At 43.2% G+C, this 19,118-nt stretch overlaps 2 protein-coding genes across 4 annotated transcripts in view; both read left to right on the top strand.

Moving 5' to 3' along the window:
• Nucleotides 1–216: 216 nt before the first annotated feature.
• bap1 (BRCA1 associated deubiquitinase 1) lies at nt 217–10,374 on the top strand. Of its 3 annotated transcripts, none has more exons than XM_008285215.1 (17): nt 217–421; nt 677–706; nt 785–839; nt 2,635–2,767; nt 4,176–4,295; nt 4,512–4,573; nt 4,745–4,887; nt 5,200–5,278; nt 5,372–5,495; nt 5,712–5,847; nt 6,015–6,148; nt 7,398–7,531; nt 7,629–8,092; nt 8,327–8,559; nt 8,750–8,842; nt 8,935–9,007; nt 9,338–10,374. In XM_008285215.1, exons 1-17 carry the CDS (start codon nt 385–387, stop codon nt 9,469–9,471), a joined length of 2,184 nt encoding a protein of 727 aa, XP_008283437.1. In that variant the 5' UTR covers nt 217–384; the 3' UTR covers nt 9,472–10,374. The 3 variants fall into 3 exon arrangements, with proteins under 3 accessions (XP_008283437.1, XP_008283429.1, XP_008283420.1); XM_008285207.1 differs by having other exon boundaries at nt 5,964–6,148; nt 8,330–8,559; XM_008285198.1 differs by having other exon boundaries at nt 5,964–6,148.
• A 1,928-nt stretch (nt 10,375–12,302) lies between these two features.
• Nucleotides 12,303–19,118, top strand: part of bsnb (bassoon (presynaptic cytomatrix protein) b) — a 60,454-nt gene continuing 53,638 nt past the window's right edge. Inside the window, exon 1 of the mRNA XM_008285185.1 lies at nt 12,303–12,481. Coding sequence (XP_008283407.1) covers nt 12,303–12,481 — 179 coding nt within the window. The remainder of the gene's footprint in view (nt 12,482–19,118) is intronic.

The following is a 19,118-nucleotide window of genomic DNA, read 5'->3' as shown; positions in this document are numbered from 1 at the left end:
ACAATTGTTTAATGCATTTTGTTAAATGCCATCACAATCAACTATTCTCGATTAATAATACGCTTATTGATTGATTGAAATTAATGATTTGATCCATTCATTCAGTGTTTTTTTTTTTTTTCTTCCAGTGTGTCGGATTTTTTTTTTCTTTCTATTCGGCTCGACTACCGGAAGTTGCACGTCGGACTGTTTTTCGCGACCCCCCGTCGTTCCTTGATGACGGATTTCGCAGGCGGCCAGTTCTGTCTCTATTGTGTTTATCTTGAGCACTCCACAGTTGTTTCGTGAATGGATGCGGCGTTATGTTTGGAGATTCTCAGCCTGCCTTCGGACATGGACTGGAGGACGTCTTAAATATTTAGTCCGCTGTGCACACATGCAAAAATGAACAAAGGCTGGCTGGAGCTCGAGAGTGATCCAGGTGAGAAACATCGACAGACACAACAGCTAACCAGCGTTAGCTTCACCATTAAGCCAGATGGACAAATTAGCTCCCTAAGCTGCTTGACGTAACAAACTTCAGTGCAATACACGGTTGGGTAAAACGTCAATGAGCGTGTTGTGGTGGATTTTGGCGGAGAAACTACGGAGGACTACGTGCGCACAGTGGTGGTTCATGTTTGTGCTGTAGTAGCTTTACTACGTTTTTTGAATCTCAAATGTTTTCTACTTGCAGGACTGTTCACTCTGCTGGTGGAGGATTTCGGTGAGTAGCTGACACACATGAGAGTTAAAAGTCCCACAGTGCTGCAGTGGATTCCTGTTAACTGTGTTTATTCTGTAGGTGTCAAAGGGGTCCAAGTGGAGGAAATCTATGATCTTCAAAGCAAGTGCCAGAGGTACGTATCTGGATATTAATCTGTGGGTTGACTGATTTGGTCCTTTTAGGGTTGGTATTGATTATATTAGATTGCACTTTATTTTTCACTACCAATGGGGGAAACTCCCATTGTTGCAGCAGTATGGAAACTGGAAAAGAGCACAAAAAAGTGACAGGAAGAAAAAAGAACAAATAAACTATAAATAGTAAGACCTGGGAAATGTAGTACGATAGAGCACACACACTATATACACTATAGGTCCATATAATTGTTACTGTGAATTAAAAATAAAAAAGATAAATAGAATACAATAAAATATGGTACAATTATTGCCCATAAGGCAGATAAATTGCACACAGTAAGGATTGTATTGCACGTGAGAAAACCTGCGTATAATATTATATGTTATACAAAGATGCAGTATGGAGAGAAGAACTGGAACAAGTTGTTGTAGATTCTCACAGCGGTTGGGATGAAGGACCCGAGGTAGCGCTCCTTCTTACACCGTGGGTGGATCAGTCTGCTGAGCTGCTCAGAGTCCCCACAGTGTCATACGGGGGGTGACAGGTGTTGTCCATGATGGATGTCAGCTTGGCTAACGTCCTCCTGATACCAATTATTCCCATTCAAGGAGAGTGATAACTGATATTTCCAATTGATGTACCATTATTCATACTATAATAGGTACGCATCGGGTTACGGTCTCGTTGCCTCTCATGTCGATCACAGAAAAAGTCCCAGGACCTCTAAAAGGCTGCCTGGGACTTTGCACTTTTTAGGGAATGCAGCAGCTAGTAGTAGCATTATGACCTGGAAAAATACAGGCTTTCTAGAGAGTTTAGAACTTCCTACTGTGTTTGGGTCCCGTTGAAGTACAGCGTGCACAAATCAAAGCCCCTCCAAAGTCTGGCAGCAGCTACTTCTATTACAACTCGTGTAATGTTTAACTGTAAAGGTGTGGAAGACGGTGAGTGTACGTTACGTGGTCTCTCCTTATGACAGATGTTTGTGGTAAGTGCTGTTTGTTTTCCTGCCACATGTGCAGTTGGCAACCAAGGTATCGCGGAGGTTAGCACTGTTGCCTCACAGCAAGAAGGTCGCCGGTTCACGTCCTGGTGAGGACATCCGGGATCTTTCTGCATGGAGTTTGCATGTCCTCCCTGTGGGTTCTCTCCGGGTTCTCCGGCTTCCTCCCACAAGTCCAAAAAACATGTTGAGGTTAATTGGTGATTCTAAATTGTCTGTAGGTGTGAATGTGAGTGTGCTTGGTTGTCTGTCTCTAAGTGTAGCCCTGTGATAGACTGGTTACCTGTCCAGGTGAACCTGCCTTCACCCTGAGTCATCTGGGATAGACTCCAGCGCCCCACGACCCTGGTGAGGATTAGGCGGCATATAGGTAGTGGATGGATGGGTGTGCATTTGGGGACTCTTGCAGTGCTGATGGTCCGGGATTTCGCACATTTAGGGCTGCACATGAATGTCCACAAAGGATTGCATGGACTTGGGTGGATGACACGATTTTCGGCATGTACCCGTGCAGACATGGGGATGTGGGACTCGTGAATTAGCTTTAAAGATAAAGAAAAGGCGGTAGCACATTTTAAGGAGATGGTTAAAACACATAATAATACCAATGATCGGAAAACTATCAGATCTGATCATCAGTTTGGCCGATGTTCGATCTTTTCTTCATTCAAAACTACCTAGTAACTGCTGTTGACATTCAACACGTACGTCTGACTATAAACACCGTTCTACCGTCTCGTTAAACTTTTAGCAGCAACTTGTAAAAACTGGTGATTTTATCTTCCAGTCCGGTCTATGGCTTCATCTTCCTGTTCAAGTGGATCGAGGAGCGTCGGTCCAGGAGGAAAGTCAACACGTTGGTGGATGAGACCTCCGTCATCGATGAGGAAATCGTAAATGATATGTTCTTCGCTCATCAGGTAAGCGCTTCTCTGATCATGGATGTTTCTAATCAGTCATTAAACCTTCTGCAGATGTTACACGTTGTGGTGCTGTGCATTATATAATTACGGTAGGTTGCTCCTGAGCAAACTTTATTCACAGGAAACACGGTACATTTGCACTAAATAACTGTGTTTTGAGGCATTTTTCGTTTGCTATTTGGAAAAAAATGCTTCACTATTTTGCAGTATGAATACAGATATTATATTTATTAAAGCGAATTCTAATGCTTATATTATGCATGCAGTCATTGGTAAAATAAGGTTAGCTGAGGCATTTTCTATTTGGGTCTATTTTTTGTTGACCAACTACTATTACCATTCCTCATCTAGTAGAATACCTAGACTTTACTGCAATGGTCCAGATTTGATTCCTTCCCAGACCCTTTAACACATCATTCCCACCATTTCTTTCTTTAGTCGTCCCTGTAATATTAAAAGAAACTCCTAAAACATATTTGAAAGATCTCATTCTAAATCAGGGCTCTCAAACTCAGCTTATCTGGGGGCCGCTAGAGATAGTCTGAGTGAGGCTGGGCCACATCAAGTATTCCACCAAAAAAGGGTTTCAAGTATTCCAGAAACAACTGATCCAATCTTCTCAATCTTCATTAATAACAATTCAGAACATGAACATGCTTCAGAACATAGGGCTCGTCTTACCTCCTCCTTGCTGCCAGAGACCTGCAGCGCTTCCTCCTACACAGCTGAGCCACATTTGGCTTGAGAGAGGAAACATTTGAGACCCTCAGTGTGGCTTGAAGATGCTCATCAGTAGGTTTGGACCTGTGCTTTGACTTATTACAGTTCATGGTGGAGAAGAGCTTTTCACACAGATAGAAAAAAAGGGTGACAGGATGTATTTTCTCTCCACTTGGTGACACGCCCAAGTTTCAAGTGACTAACGTTGCTAGTTCGTGTTGCTGTCACGAGCCTGAGCTACGGTAGCCCACAAGTGATAAAAAATATTAAACGCTCAGGGCAACGACTTGCACAAGTGCACGTGAGAAAAAAGGCCACACTAACGCTGAACTTTGATGTCAAGTAGGGGACCACAAAATATCATCCCACGGGCCTCAATTGGCCCACAGGCCACGAGTTTGAGACCCCTGTTCTAAAGAGACTTCCCAGTTAAGAAGAAGACTAAAAAACAAATATCTACAAGAACACAGAGGGACATTTTTGGTCATGAAAGGGTGCGCATTCATCCTGACATTCATCCAACTTATCCAACCAAGCAGAGCTGGATTCAACCACTAGTGCCCCAGAATAGGGCAAAGTTAACAAGCCCTTCAATAGTGCACATCTTTGTATTTGTATCTTGCAAAAGGAAACTAAAATGCAACATCTAATTTGTTTTTCTTCATGTCTGTCATTTGACAACCAGCTGATACCAAATTCATGTGCCACCCACGCTTTGCTGAGCGTCCTCCTCAACTGCAGCGGAGTTGAACTTGGCACCACCCTCAGTCGTATGAAGGCTTTTACTAAAGGCTTCAGTCCAGAAGTAAGTCCTCACACTCGCTCATGAATGCCGTTTTGATTTATGCTGATGGTGTATTTACACTTCTCACTTGATAATCGGCTCTGAGATTCAAATCAGGATATTTTTTTACATTCGTATCAACGTCTTGGTCTGAATTGCTCGTTTCTTTTTTGCGCTCTCTCTCCCTTCGCCTTTCGCACTGTCACGCTTAACTTTCACTTTTTATGTATTTTTCAGAGCAAAGGTTACGCAATCGGAAATGCCCCAGAGCTTGCTCGAGCACATAACAGCCATGCCAGGTAGGCTGCAGTCAGTGAATCCTTTTCACATTTTTAGGTGTGTCTGAGTCTGTAGAAGAAAAAAAAGAAGAAGAAAAAAAACCTTGTGTGATTGCTCTGCCATGCTGTGGGAGATGTCAGGCTTTGTGCATTCATCGGTTTCTCAAGCTCTCTTTCTGTGTTTCTATGGAGACCGGAGCCCAGGCACCTGCCAGAGAAACAGAACGGCATCAGTGCAGTGCGGACCATGGAAGCCTTCCACTTTGTGAGCTATGTGCCCATCAAAGACCGCCTTTTTGAGCTTGATGGACTCAAGGCTTACCCCATCGACCATGGTGAGACTCACACACTGACACAGAGTTCAGTGCAAGAATTTCATAATTTCCCTTTGCTGCATTTTTAAATCAACAGTTGTGAATCTGGTGCACAGCCTGAAATCAGACTCGACCTCATTAGTTGTCCACAAATCCAAACGGGGACCAAGAAGATTTGCTGTTAAACAATGCAGCGTTTTTCCTGACGTGGTTATTTAAAGTCTTTGCAGTTGGTTTAAAAAATGCATTTCCTGTTGTCCGTCTGCAGTTGTGAAGCACTTACCTTTAGGAAATTGCCACCTAAATGAAGTATGATATTGCACTATACTTTAGGGCCCTGGGGTGAGGAGGAGGAATGGACCGATAAGGCTCGGCGCGTTATTATGGAGCGGATTGGACTGGCCACTGCCGGGTGAGTGAACCGGTTAGCTCAAGTGGTGGCGGTTTAGCTTCTATACCCACCTTCAGGGCTTCATTCTCATGCTGCTCCTCTGCTCTTTCTCAGTGAGCCGTACCATGACATCCGCTTCAACCTGATGGCGGTGGTGCCTGACCGCAGAATGAAGTACGAGTCCAAACTGGAAATTCTAAAGAGGAATCGACAGACCGTCCTGGAGGGTCTACAGAAGGTGAGGAACTGAGCTGAACTGAACTAAGTTTCCTCTCAAGTCAGTTACAATAGCTTAAGTCTGAGTAATTGTGAGACTATGTTAAACTTTTTTTTAAGTGGAGGTTTGTGAGCAGGATCTCTCTCTTATCACGTGAACTGATGTTGGTGAATATCTTGTGGAGTGTCTGTGTATGCTCTTCGGGGAGGCTGATAAAGTGTGTCATCATGTCCTCAGATGATCCGGCTCACTCAGCCTGAACTTGTCCATGACAAGAAGCAGCAGGACTCTTCTTCTCCTGATGACAGCACCATCAAGAAAGAAGCAGATGCAGAGCCGGTTACATCCCAAGGGTCCGATCCGGCTTCTTCAGGTGATTTCATTTGCTCTGTTCCGACTGTCTGTCTTTGACTTTTATCCTTTAAGTTGCGTCGGAGCTTAAAATAAACATTAAACTGATGCATAAGCATACGCCGCCTCTCGTTTTAGATTCAGTTGATGAGTCAGGAGTTCAGACTAAAGAGACCTCCAACTCTTCAGGAAACTCTAAGGTCATGGGCAAACCAGCGGTCCCCACCGGAGGAGGAGCCCAGCAGGTCACCAGCCCCAACCCCATAGTTCAGCGCCTGCCTGCCTTCCTGGACAACCACAACTACGCCAAGTCTCCAATGCAGGTAAGAAGAGAGGTGTAGAGTGTCTGCAACAGGATTACCGTAATTTCTGGACTAGAAGCCCCTACTTTTTTCACACGCTTCGAACTCTGTGACTTAAACAATGATGCGGCTAATTTATGGATTTGTACGAATTTTCCTCGAGACCAAAGTGACACTGAGAGCGACAGAGAGACTGAGGAAGTGCGCGATGAAGTAATTCTGAGGCTGTTCAATTCCGACACTGAAGAAGCGTCTTTAGTGGTTTTAGTGCAGGAGGACGATAAAGTTAGCGATCAATGACTTTTCCTGGTGGGCTGCTGTATTTTACAGCCTGTGTGCGGCCTGTATATGTACAAAACTTGTTTTCTTTTTAAAGTTAGTGGGTGCAGCTTATATTCAGATTCGCTCAATAGTCCGAAAATTACGGTAATTTATCATTTGAGCCGTAATGGCAACAAAAGCCCAAAAGAATTTACCAAGATGATGCCTTCAGATTGCTGATCTTCTTCTCTGATCAAGAGTCCAACACCAAAATATGCAGAGTTTACTGTAATCTAAGACAGTAAAATGTAGAAACACTTCATTTCATAAGATGGAAAAAAATCATTTTTCTCTGGAAAAAATAATGAAACAATTATCTTTAGTCTTTGGTTGTTTAGTTGACTGTATTTTCTGTACCTTTTAGAAAATGCAGAGTAACTACCAGACTTTACTGTGCAGTTACTTGGTAAAGAGAAGCATCAAAGGCTGTTTTTTTTTGTTCTTTTCCAGTCACATGCACATTTTTGGGATAATATATATCTAATATATTTCTATGGAAATGCATTTGATCAGTGTGTTTCATGCAGCACTGAAGTTTTAGCTCCAGAATATTCTGCACATTATCGCTCCACTCTCCAGAACAGGGCAGAGCTCCCATTTCTCTGTCTTTGATTTGACTTTGCAAACATTTTGTGTATTCTCTCTCACTCTCTTCCTCTCTCAGATTTTGTCACTGAAAGGCTGTTTTTCTCTTTTCTCTCTCCTGAAGCCATGTGGATTCAGCACACTAGGGACCGATGCTGCTTCTTTAAAAAGCTGCTGCTAATAAAAAAAAATAAAATAATCTAACTTTATCCTGCAGAGGTGATTCAAAGGCAATTTGGTTTTAATATTTTTCTCAGGTGTTATTTTAAGCTTCATAAATGTATCTTTGGGGGCTCGTAAAATCATTTTTGTGGCTTTAGCAAATTCTTCTGTGGAGGTTTATGAAAGATTCTCTGATTGCCAGGAGGAGGAAGACCTCGCAGCCGGTGTGGGTCGCTCTCGGATGCCGGGTCCCCCTCAGCCTCCGTACTCGGACGATGAAGATGACTACGATGACGATGAGGAAGAAGTGACTGCATCTGCAGGCACATCCAGCAGGTAAGAACTGATCATTTTATCCTCTGTTTCCTGTTGTGATGCGGACCTGAAGCTAAAGTTCTTCGAATTAGAGTTCATAAGTGTTGCTTTCTTTCAGGGTCAGACGGAAGGCAAGTCTGCGCTCGCGAACAGGGCGCGTTGCCACCGGAATGGAGAGCCAGCTCGCCCTCAGCGTTTTGGCTGAGAAGCTGAAGAAAGAGGTCCAAAGGAAAGATGCCCTGAACACACCCCTATCTGTACGCACCGAGGGTCGCACCGGGGGCATTTGTATCACATCTGCTTCACAGCCTTCCCCCACGCCGAGCAACGAAAGCACCGACACAGCTTCTGAGATTGGCAGCGCCTTCAACTCCCCGCTGCGCTCGCCGGCGCGCTCCCAGGCTGCTACACGCCCGTCGAGTCCAGTTGCATCCCATCTGTCTCGCGTGCTGTTCGGCGAAGATGAGATGCTGAGGCTAGACTCCAGACATAACCGAGCTGTGAGAGAACTCGGTCCCTCTGTCAGCGTAGCCTTGCTGCACCTACAGGAGGACGGAGTCATCTATGCTCTCCCTCCATCTGGTGAGTACACAGGATCATTACTGTCGTCCATGTTGTTTATGAAGGTGGTTTCAGAGCCTCTCCTGAAGTAAACTTTTGAGTCCGTCACGTGAGCATATTCATCATTTTTAGACAGTAGAAGTAAACAATTTGGGCTAATGTGTGTGTGTGTGTGTGTAACGGGCTATTTTTAATAATGGATTGTCTGTGTGTGGCTAATTTTGATAAATAGTTTATTATTCTTTACCCCTGCAACAGATTTGGCTGCTGATGGCACAAAGAGGCCCTGCACTCCAGAGAAGGCGAAAGACAAAGAGCAAGCAGATAAAAAGGAAGGAGCGAACGAGGGAGATGAAGGACCATCTGTAGAGGTGAAGAAAGAAGAGGAGAACAAAGATGGGGCGGAGGTGAAGCCCAGCAAGGAAAAGCTCAGCGCCGTGGACACTGCTGCAGACAGCAAGCCTCCCGGGGACAAGTACTCACCAAAAGTAAGTCCAGCAGATTCCCTGTGTTGTACTGTGCTGTAGTGTGCACCTTGGTATGCATATCAGCCTGCCACGGTTTCTTTTTCGCTTCATAGTAGCCGCTGCTGCCAATTAGGGAGCTGCTGCTGCTGAAGCTGTGCACTAAAATATATAATAAACAAACACAGAGCCGTTCGTTGTGTCTGTTTTGCAGGAGCTGCTCGCACTGCTCAAGTGTGTGGAGGCTGACATCGCCAATTACGAGGTGTATCTGAAGGAGGAAGTGGAAAAGAGGAAGAAATACAAAGTAGGTTTTGATTACCTGCAATCCAGTAATCCCCGGTGGGACTTTGGCTTTATTGGAATTTAATGGATATCTAAATGTTTTCATTTGTTCAGATTGACGATCAGAGGAGGACCCACAATTATGACGAGTTTATCTGCACCTTTATATCCATGCTGGCCCAAGAAGGTAAACCCGATCACTGCCTGTTACATGTCTTTACGGTTTATTTTGTCTTCTCTTTCCTCTGACATCTTGAGGTTTCATTTAAATTCTTCATTCTCAGTGGTAAATGCTTCAAATCTTGCCACTCAAATCACACTGTAATTACGGATTGTGGTTCTAGTGACTAAGAATTTTGGCAATGATAAAGTAAATGGGGGGGAAAAAACCTGTTAGACGTACTTATAAAACAAATTTTTTTTCTTCACCAACCTAATAAAACAGACTTTTTGGCTATTTTGCTAATTATTATTTCTTTCGCTCCTTTCTTCATCCTTCCTGGGTGTCCTCCTGCAGGCATGTTGGCCAGCCTCGTCGAGCAAAACATTTCCGTGCGTCGGCGGCAGGGGGTGAGCATCGGCCGCCTGCACAAACAGAGGAAGCCCGATCGAAGGAAACGCTCCAGACCTTACAAAGCCAAACGCCAGTAAACACAAACAATCATAAATTCTGTAAGCAACCTGTGAGCACCAAGCAATCACCACAGACAAAAAAAAAAGAGAAATTGCTGCACTCCTGAAACTCTCCTTGAGGTTGTTTAGTGTTTTTTTTTTTTTTTTCTTAAGCCAGAGCCTCTTCTGCTTCATGAAATCGACCATTTGTTCGGTCAGTTCTTTTATCATTTTTGTATATATGTACTACCATTTTAGACTCAATGTAAATTTCCCTCTTGTGCCATTGCTATCTCCAGTTTGTACATATGAAAAGAAGGCATGATCCCAGCGATGCCCCTGAATGTTTTTTACTGAAAGAACTTCTCTACAGTTTTGTGGTCAGTATAATAGTTATTTGTTGGAATATTCTTCAAAAATCTCTCTGTATGTCACTATATATACACACTTTGGTAACCAGAAGTCAATATTTCTTCAACTCTCTTTCATGTTTTCACAGTGCCAATGAAGTATTGAATGTTTTGACAAAAAAACCAAACAAACAAAAAAAGGGGTGGTGTTTTATTGGTCCACTGAATTTCACCTTCAGCATACAGTGTAAATAATTCACTATATAGCATCAAAATTGTCTTTTAATCACCTTATATATGGACAATTTTAATCTCGATGAATCATAGCGCATCAGGGTTTTTCTTTTCACTGGAATGTCTTTCCAACCAAGGGTCTCTAGCTGTGTCTGTGTGTCTCCTGAGGTCCTGCGAATGAAAAACAAACTCCTCTGTTATTTTTGTACCTGAGACGGATCTCGCAGTGAGCGAATATTAGGTTGTGCAGAGTGTGTGTGTTTTGTACATATGTATGTGTTAATTGGCTCGCCTGTACACTGAATCCAGTCGTTCTTTGTGCTTGCCGTTTCATACTACAATAAAGTCAGTGAAATTATCTCGCTGTAATCTAATTTATTTTTTTTCTTTGAAAGCGGCAGGAATGCTGCTTATAATAGTCGAGCGGATCGGCGGAAGGTTTAATTTGCAAAATAAATGTGTTACAAAGTGTTAAGAGGTTTATTAGATTAGATTTGTTTATTAGATAGAAGTAAGTGTTGTAGTGACAGTCGGCGTACACTAGGGAGAGCAATCATTCAGAGAGGAGGAGGAGGAGGAGTGGGACCAGCTCAGATCTACACACAACACCTTATGTAGAATCATTCACAACGAAGAAAACAATGGATTGCTGCAGTCTGATTGTGTTGTGGCTGTAACGCACGTGTATTCAGATAAATATTCAGCGTTAAAGCAACATTTTCTCTGCCTCTGCAGTTTATCATTTTGTTGAATAAAACAACCTACGTTCAGTTTCCTACTTGGTCTTTTCTAATATACAACACTGACTGGACGTATCATGAGTGAAGCAATCAGCTGTGACACAAGTGTTTTGGCAGTTTTGTTTTTCGTCTGATGCTGTTAGTCCGTACCTCGGGACACGTTTGAGCACTGGTATGATGAGCTTGTAATAATGACACCGGCTCAGAGGCAGAGCAGTGAAGTACACACAGTAGCCTATGTGGGAGTGGGAGCTAAAAAAAATACCCCTCAGCCACACATTTTCAGTGCAGCAGATGTTTGACTTAAATAAATCCAAGCTCTGCTGTTATGTCACCGCTGTTTGCCTGTAATTTGGTAAAGACACATAAACCGAGACCCTCAACTGTCTTCATCAGCTTCATGTTTGTGGAACAAGATATAGACATTGAATTATTCATCTCGCTGTGGTGTTGTCATCGCCGCAGGTATTAATTATTTTTAAGTTCATACATTAGCTTAACATCAAACCTTTGTAAGAATAAAAAAATACACTAAAAATCTAATATTTTCATTATTAATTCATCTTCATTTCTTTCAATTAGCTGATATTCATTTAGTTTTAAATAATAAGGCCACAATTTCCCAAAGCTCTGGATGACATTTTTAAATAGCTGACTTTATCCAGAAGTTCTCAGTTTAAGATCACAGAAGACCAAGATAACCAGCAAATGTACATCTGATAAGCTTCCGGCAATTTTTGGCCTTTTTTGCTTAAACGACTTAAAAGATAAGCTCAGGCATTCATCAAAAATAGCTGCTGATTAATTATCTGCCAGTTGACAGACTAATTGTTTTGGCTTTGTGGGAGTTTGTGATTAAATTATCAGTATAGGCCAAATCATTTCCAGTTAACTCTACACATCTTTGAAACTCACTTTGTGTTTTATGTGAGGTTACAAAATGTTGTATTCTGCTGGATAAAGTGGCTCAAATGAATCTGATATTTATTTGACATCATCCAGGGAGGTAAATGTGACCATATGATCACGACAAGATGAGATTATCCTTGAGTTTATATTGCAAGGTTGAATTATATTTTATTTTTCGTCTCATGCTGTCCGCCTCACAGAAACGAAAACACAAAACGCTGTCAAATGTGATATCGGATGGCCACATTTCAAACACGCAGCCCGCGTTGCTCATTGTCTTCATCATTTAGGTTACAAAACAGACGCTCTATAAAGGCAAAGACGTGAATTGAATCGGGGAGGTCTCAGTGGTCTCCGCACATGCGCAGTAGAGGGCTCGGGGGTATTTTGCGTGGTGACTTGAGGCTGGAGATAACTGGGCGCCGGGAGCGCGCACGTACGAGCCACACAAGTCACCACCCATTGCGTCAGCGCGCTCCCCTCGCCCTCTCCGTCAGCGCGCGTGCTCCGTGCGGGATGCTGAATTGTAGGTGATGATGGCGGAAGAGGAGCAGCGCTGAGTTTCATCCGAGTTTCCGCCGCAGCTGTAGAACCATCTACAACAGCGTTTCTCTCCGTCGAGACCTATCCCGAGGCGATGGGGAACGAGGCCAGTATGGAGGGGGAGGGACAGGCGGGACAGCCCGGCCCCGCCGTCCCTGCAGCGGGGGCTCCGGCTTCCATTTCAGCACCACCGGACTCTGGACAGCTCATCAAGCCGAGCAATGGAGCGCCAGCCGGAGGGAGCGGGGCTGGACCCGGCCCGGGGATTAACAGGTAGTCGCGATAGCTAGGACGCCTCTCTCCGCCAAAACTGTGGAGAGAAATCATGGAGGCTACACGGCGGCGTGCTGTGCAGGCGTACATGAATGTGCAGCGTAGATGTAGGATCCAGCGACTGCGTGTAGATAGACCTGAATGGGTGCTTAATTATTTATTTCAATATCCTTGTCAACACAATTCACCACCCCTTTATCGGACCCGTTTTTGCTCTTTTGGCAGCACCCACCCTATTAGTCAGTTTGGGTCGAAGTCAAATTTAATATGCAACGCTTTCGATGTAGAATCCATAATAACGTGGATGTAGCTCCCAGACGCCTCAGTAGCCCGTTTTTACGCTGTCTGTCCTGAGGCATCAGTAAGTATCATGAATGAAAGAGCGACATTCACCCCCCTTATCCTACCCTCATTGTGAGACAAGTAAGTATGAATACTTGGGAATGGATCTCAGAAAAAAATGAAGTCCCCATAGCCTCAGGTGATAAATAAATTAGAAATGTAAATGATGCAGAGTGCACTGGATCTCACGTTGAAGGGTCCATTACAAGGTTGATGCTTCGACATGAGTAAATACAGAGTCATTGTGAGGAATCACCTTGGTCCTGACGAGCAGACTGTCTGTGGCTGTGTTGTGTAGGATGCCAGTGCCACCATCGTACCAACGTCACTGTGAGCAGACCGAAATGTGCCATGGCAGTTATCAGATCTCAATATGCAGTCGGTGGAAGACGTCTTTCCTGCTGCACGGGGGTCATTTCTCCCCGTACAAGTGCTGTTGCATCTCCCCCACAAGAAATCCAGACGCTGGCCTCAGACACACTGCGTTGAGCGACAATGCTGCCCTGATTTTGGCAGTTAACATATGTAAACCCCATTGTTGGCTTCCGCTCACGCTGATAAAATATTAGTCTTCTCCAAAAGCCGGCCCAAATCATTAGCGTGATCGCATGTGGTGGCCTGCAGGTTTCTGTGTGGGTGTGTAGGAGGGATTACCCTTCCAACAAGATCTGATATTGCCTTAATTACACAGTTCAACAGTTGCAGACCTGAGTGCAGAGGCGCAGCTGCGTTCTGGATTTGCCACACCTGCGTACAGTCTGTCTGCACTGTAAAATAGATGTATAGACCTCCTCATGCTACACACAGCGGAGCCGACTCCTCCAAGAATATACGCCTCTTGTTTTGTTGCAGAAAGTGGTTTCAGGGTGCGATGGTTGGTGCGTTCTGCAAGACGCCGCTATATACTTTTAATAATGTCCAGTCCTCTGTATGTTTCTATTTGGAAAAGCACTCACTGTCCATCCTGTGTATTCACTGTGGGGCAGGTTTAAAGGCTCATAGCTCCCTTGTAACCTCATGATTCTTTTATATCTTGATTTCTCTCTGGTATCCACCCTGAGGTATCTCATAAAGTGATGGCTGAGAGACTGAGTGTGCTGGGAGTCGGAGGGAGGCCGGGTGAGAAATGGGCAGAGAGAGACGGGGAGTATATCATGTAGCTCATTTAAATGGTTTTCTTAAGATCGTGGGCACCCGTTCATTCTGATTCTCACCTCAACATATTCTCCCACAAAGAACTTGCGAGAGTTTAGGTAACAATGAGACGGCGGCTGGGTTGAGACTGGAGATAGGAGCCTTTGATCTTAATTAAAATGAGTTGCAGCATTTTATGGGTTCGCCTATTAATATGAATAGGGATATAATATGCTTTGTATAACCGTATTCAAAGTAAATTCCATATAGGAATTTTTTTTTAAATTTCAGACCCTGTTCTAGTTTATTCATCGCAGTCAGAGAGCTCAATCTGAGCCTCTATAGGAGTGTATGAAGCTGTGGGAGCCACCCTACCCTCACAAAGCATCACAATAAATGTTTTCTTGTCTCATCATAACAGCTTTGACTAAGTGCACAGTCATCCCGACCCGATGACCAGAACCGAAAAGCATTCTGACATAAGCTCCAAATATTTCCTGTTTACAACAATGCGCTCAGTGTGCTGCCGCTGCTGCTGTGTCGTCACCTCCTTGTTTTCTGTCTAACAACTGAATTAGTAAAGAAGCGGACCTTCCCCACCACGTCACAGACAGACAGATACCGATTCTGTCTGTCCAACATTTGTCACCGACGCCGGTTCTTTTTGAACCCAAACAGAGCTGCAGTTCATAAAACCCATAAAAATAATGGACGCGCTAATGCTCCAAGACATACCGCTCTAACAGGATGTCCTCATAATTAATTTACCTTCAGCAATGGAGGCACTGTATACCATGTAGCCTACACATACCAAATGGTTGTCATAACTCAAACAAATAATGCAAAAGCGGTTCTTATTATTTATGACATTCCTACATGGAGAGAATGAATGTCTACCTATGAGGGGCCGGCAGTGCAGTGACGATGTCCTGCTCCCTAAATTAGAAAAACACGAGGCGTACAAGCTCGAGCGTGCTGTGTAATCTTATTTAGGCCACTTTTTCCTGCTGTTTCTTTTCACTTGTATAGACTTCAGTAGCAAATTGCAGCAAATTGGTGTTTTTTGTTCTACTTGACGAAGCCGACTGAAAACAGGCGTGCGCTTCTCTCCCCTTCATGTTTTCAGACTGAAAAAGGTTTTTCTCAAAAACACTGAGGCTACCGAGTTAACTTCGATCGACTCCCACTCGCTACGCAGAATATTTTGGCAGCACAGACGCCGTACCTGGTTTTTGTCACAAGTACATGCAGTGGATCCACTCATCTGAGGGACAATTACCAATAAACCAGCTGGAGCACATGGTTTGTGTGTTGTTTTGAGATCGTTGTTTAAGGTCCACTTGCGATTTTGAAAAGAGTTCTTGACATATTTAGTGAGCCGAGTGCTTTTATATTTGACCAGCATGATGAGGTATATGTTGCCTCCACAGTAAGGTTTCCGTCTCATCCATGTCTCGAGTGCTGATCAGTTATTTTTTGAGGCTTGTCTGATGCTAAATGATGAAAAGTCTGCAAATAATGAACAATAAGAGGGGCTGAGGCCTGTAACGCTGCTATCCATGTATGTCGGAGACCCTGTAATAGTTAGTTTAGTGAGTCAGCCTTGGTGTGGTGCTATTTGTCACAGTCTCTGTCACAGGTTTGGCGAATTTAAAATATTAATGATATTAAATGTGTTTCTGATTTCTTTTCATTAGTAGCTATTGGCTGTTTGTTTCCTGTTGCTACTGGCATCGGCACAGAACACCAATTTTTTTTTTTTTTTTAAAACAACACATTTGTCATAATTTTCGACAGGAACGATTTGATTAGGTGTCAAACTGTATTTGTTCCTTGGTTCCTCTTTAACGCTGGTGATTTACTTCAACACAGAAGCAACCAAAGCGTCCAGCAGCCACTGCACGACAAAACTAAATCTGTCTTGCTGAATCATTATGAAGCTGAAAGTGTTTCCTATTGGGGTAAAAAAAAAAAAACAACCTCTGAATGTGTCTGACGTGACATTCCCGGCGCCTGCTGAAAACAGCTGCACTAGTTGTTGATGCTATTTTGACAAGCGGATATTTCACGGTGGATGTATTCCTCACTTGATGCCGTTAAAACGCATTTCCACACGGTGCATTTAAAGCCTGCTTCATCCACAGTGTTTTTGCTTTGACCTTTAAATATTACTAAATGGAAGGCACGAGATAGTTTTTCACTCAGAAGCCTCGGCTACCCAGTTTCATTTCCAATGGACAGAAGAATAAATCAATGAGAAACATATAGGATCTCCATTATAGGGATACTGATACAGATATACTATATCCATCTAAAATTAAGTACATGTCTGTCAGATCATCTTCCCAGTACCGAGGGACATATTTGACAAACTAGCGTGAGGTCACTTTTATATATTTGCCTGGATAGAAGAATGTATAGTTTATTTGTTTGCATATTTTTTGTTCAGTAAACACTTATGCAGTAGTAAACGTGAAGGCTTGGCTCTTAGTATAGGCCTGTCCTGTTGATTTCCACATGCAGAATGAGTATTGACAGCTAAAACATGGTGTGGGTGCAGCACTGCTCGGAGGATACTAGAGAAACGGCTTCACTTGGCTGCTGAGATTTTACTGAAATAAGCTTTGGGTTGATGTTGAAAGAATTGTTTTTCTGTGTTCAAATTGAAAATAGACCTGAACATTAGGTTTTGATCAAAAGGCTCTGTGGCTCGCACACAGCAGTGACTTTTACGATCCTGGACAGTAAATACTGGGTTGTGCTGAATTACCAAATATATCCATCTCTGTGCAAAAAATCAAAACACTTCCACTTTGGTTGGATCCACTCTGCTGAGCGTTGACATGGCTTGTTGGGTCCCACCTGTTCTGTGTGACGGTGCCAGTAGTCTCTGTTCATCATTATGTCTGCTGCATGCTTGTTAGCATACAATTGGAGAATGTGCGCTACACAGATGAGAAAACTGATGATGTTCTCATATCGGTCCAGTGACTATAACGCTACTGCCAGGGACCAGTTAGAATGGGTGGTAAAATAAAACCAAAAAACCCAAGCAGAGGTACAGTAATGACCTGTTAAAGTTATTTCTCGACCAGTAACTTCTAAATGTCTCGTCGCCACCTGTGGAAACACTGGCGACTAGATTTGTAAGTCAGCCATTTCTCCCTGTTTCCAGTCTTTGTGCTAAGCTAAGCTAACCAGCTGTTTCCTGTCTCCCAATCAGATATGAGAGCGGTTCTCGTCTGACTCCTGCGAAGCCATTGAATGATCGATTTCCACATGTTAAAGGGCTCCTCTAAGATTCCCGTTGTTATTAAGTGTACAACGTGTGCTGAGCTGTGAGGACAATCCAGTCGTCTTCCTACTTCTTCACGATAGGAAGTTTCACAGGGAGCTAAAGACAGGCACCATACAAACACTTCACTATCCACTCTGTGGAAAAGCAAGCAATTTGTAGTGCTTTAGACACAAAGCCACAAGTAGCTCTCAGTGGACTCCCATTTGCTGATGGATGAGAATATCTGAGAAATCTTTTGAAAGGTGTCTTCCAGTTTAAACTCTTTTTTTTTTTTTGACTCTCATTAAGCCATGCCCGAGGCTTTGCATAAATCACAAGAGACTGCACTCCATGTCTTTGCTATTCAAGTGATACTTATTATGTGAAACTACCTTGTGTCTTGCGAGGACACCGGGGCATGTAAGATTTAGACTTAAATCAAGACTACGCAGTCTGTCAGTGATAAGATGCTTTAGCGGTATTTGCAAAAGTCCGGTTTTAGCCTCAGACTGAGTGAGAGCGGTGGTGGTCGGCGGCTGTGTTGAATATCAAGCATCCACGCACGGTCCAGTGACGGTTTGAAAAGTACAGATTTTTCCCGATGGGCTCAGTGTGGTGAACACGGGGCTCCTGTGGAGAGCTGAACAAGGTTAAAGTTGTGCAGCAGCTCAAGTCATCTGCAGTGACTCACAATCGCTAACATGCTCTATTTTAATTCCTTTATTCCTCCCTTTATTTCCACACTTCGCTCACTGTGGATGCAGAGCTGCTGCTGAGACTGTCTTTGAAGATGACGGCCATGACAAAACAAGGTCTAAGTTGTTATGACAGTGGAAATCCTACATTCTTATTTAACTTTTGGCACTAAAGCCTCAAGGCCAGAAAAAGCAAGAAAAACCTAAATTTTTCAGCACTGATACCTTTTGCCGCTGAACCAAACAGCTTCAAAGTGCAGCAGTGAGCCACGAGGAGCACTTCACAGACGCTGATAGAGGCAACGTGAAATAGTCAACATTTGCCTCTCATAAACCACAATAATATCTCTTAATGGTATGTGGACCTAATGCATCTCGGAGCTGAAGGGTTCCAAAATGTATCACTCAAGAAGAAGAAGCGCTGCTTCTTATTCAAATTAAGCAGAGATTACTGCATTAAAAACCCTCCTTGAGAAAACATTAACTGCAGCCCATTGAAATACTGAAAATGCAGCCAAATTTATGCAAAATGTATAAGCTGCAGTTTACATTTACAGTACAGTGCTGAAGTGTTACAAGGTCTTCAGGGTAGTTTGCTTTAATTACAAACAAAAATTCAAAGATGCCGATGTGTTCCTGTGCTCGTATCCACACTGTGGTTATGTTTTACATTAAACGTTACTGCAGGTTAACAAGGGAGAAAATTAAGCTTATCAAAACCTCTGGAGGAGATTGTGTGCAAACAAATCAATTTCACTTTAATTTAAAACAATATATAATGTGGTTTTTCCAACCTGAAGTTTGGAGAGTTTTCAACTGAGTCGTCCGACTTATACAATACGTTCTGTGATTTCAAGGAGCTGCAGTGTTTGTGAATGTGTGCTTGTATAAGAGTAAGAAAGAGTGGAGTCAAGGCCTTTCTTTGTCACATGTACAATTCAAGTATGCGCCAATAGCTATGCTGGAATAAAAGAATTTGAAAAAAGAAATACAAAGGGTAAAGATGTAAGGAAGAATCTAAGTATGGCTCAGCACACAATTGGCTATACAACACAGTGCTGCGCAAGCATAAGTGGAAAATAGGTCAGAATCATTGTTGACCTTGGAAATAGTAGCTTGATGGAATCAGTTGGATATAAGCTAGTTGATGATTTTTAAAATATATATACCACATGTAGCATATATACTT

Source organism: Stegastes partitus, unplaced genomic scaffold (genome assembly GCF_000690725.1).
Source record: "Stegastes partitus isolate 25-593 unplaced genomic scaffold, Stegastes_partitus-1.0.2 Scaffold10, whole genome shotgun sequence".
NCBI lineage: Eukaryota > Metazoa > Chordata > Actinopteri > Pomacentridae > Stegastes > Stegastes partitus.
Note: the sequence above shows the minus strand (reverse complement) of the source record. Positions and strands in the feature narration are given on the sequence as shown.

Bases quoted from the DNA above. Each gene is read 5' to 3' on its own strand.
- bap1 (XM_008285198.1), top strand. From the start codon at position 385: ATGAACAAAGGCTGGCTGGAGCTCGAGAGTGATCCAG. The intron at 5,496-5,711 runs GTGAGGAACTGA...TCATGTCCTCAG, and splicing joins TCCTGGAGGGTCTACAGAAG to ATGATCCGGCTCACTCAGCC. The intron at 8,843-8,934 runs GTAGGTTTTGAT...TCATTTGTTCAG, and splicing joins AAAAGAGGAAGAAATACAAA to ATTGACGATCAGAGGAGGAC.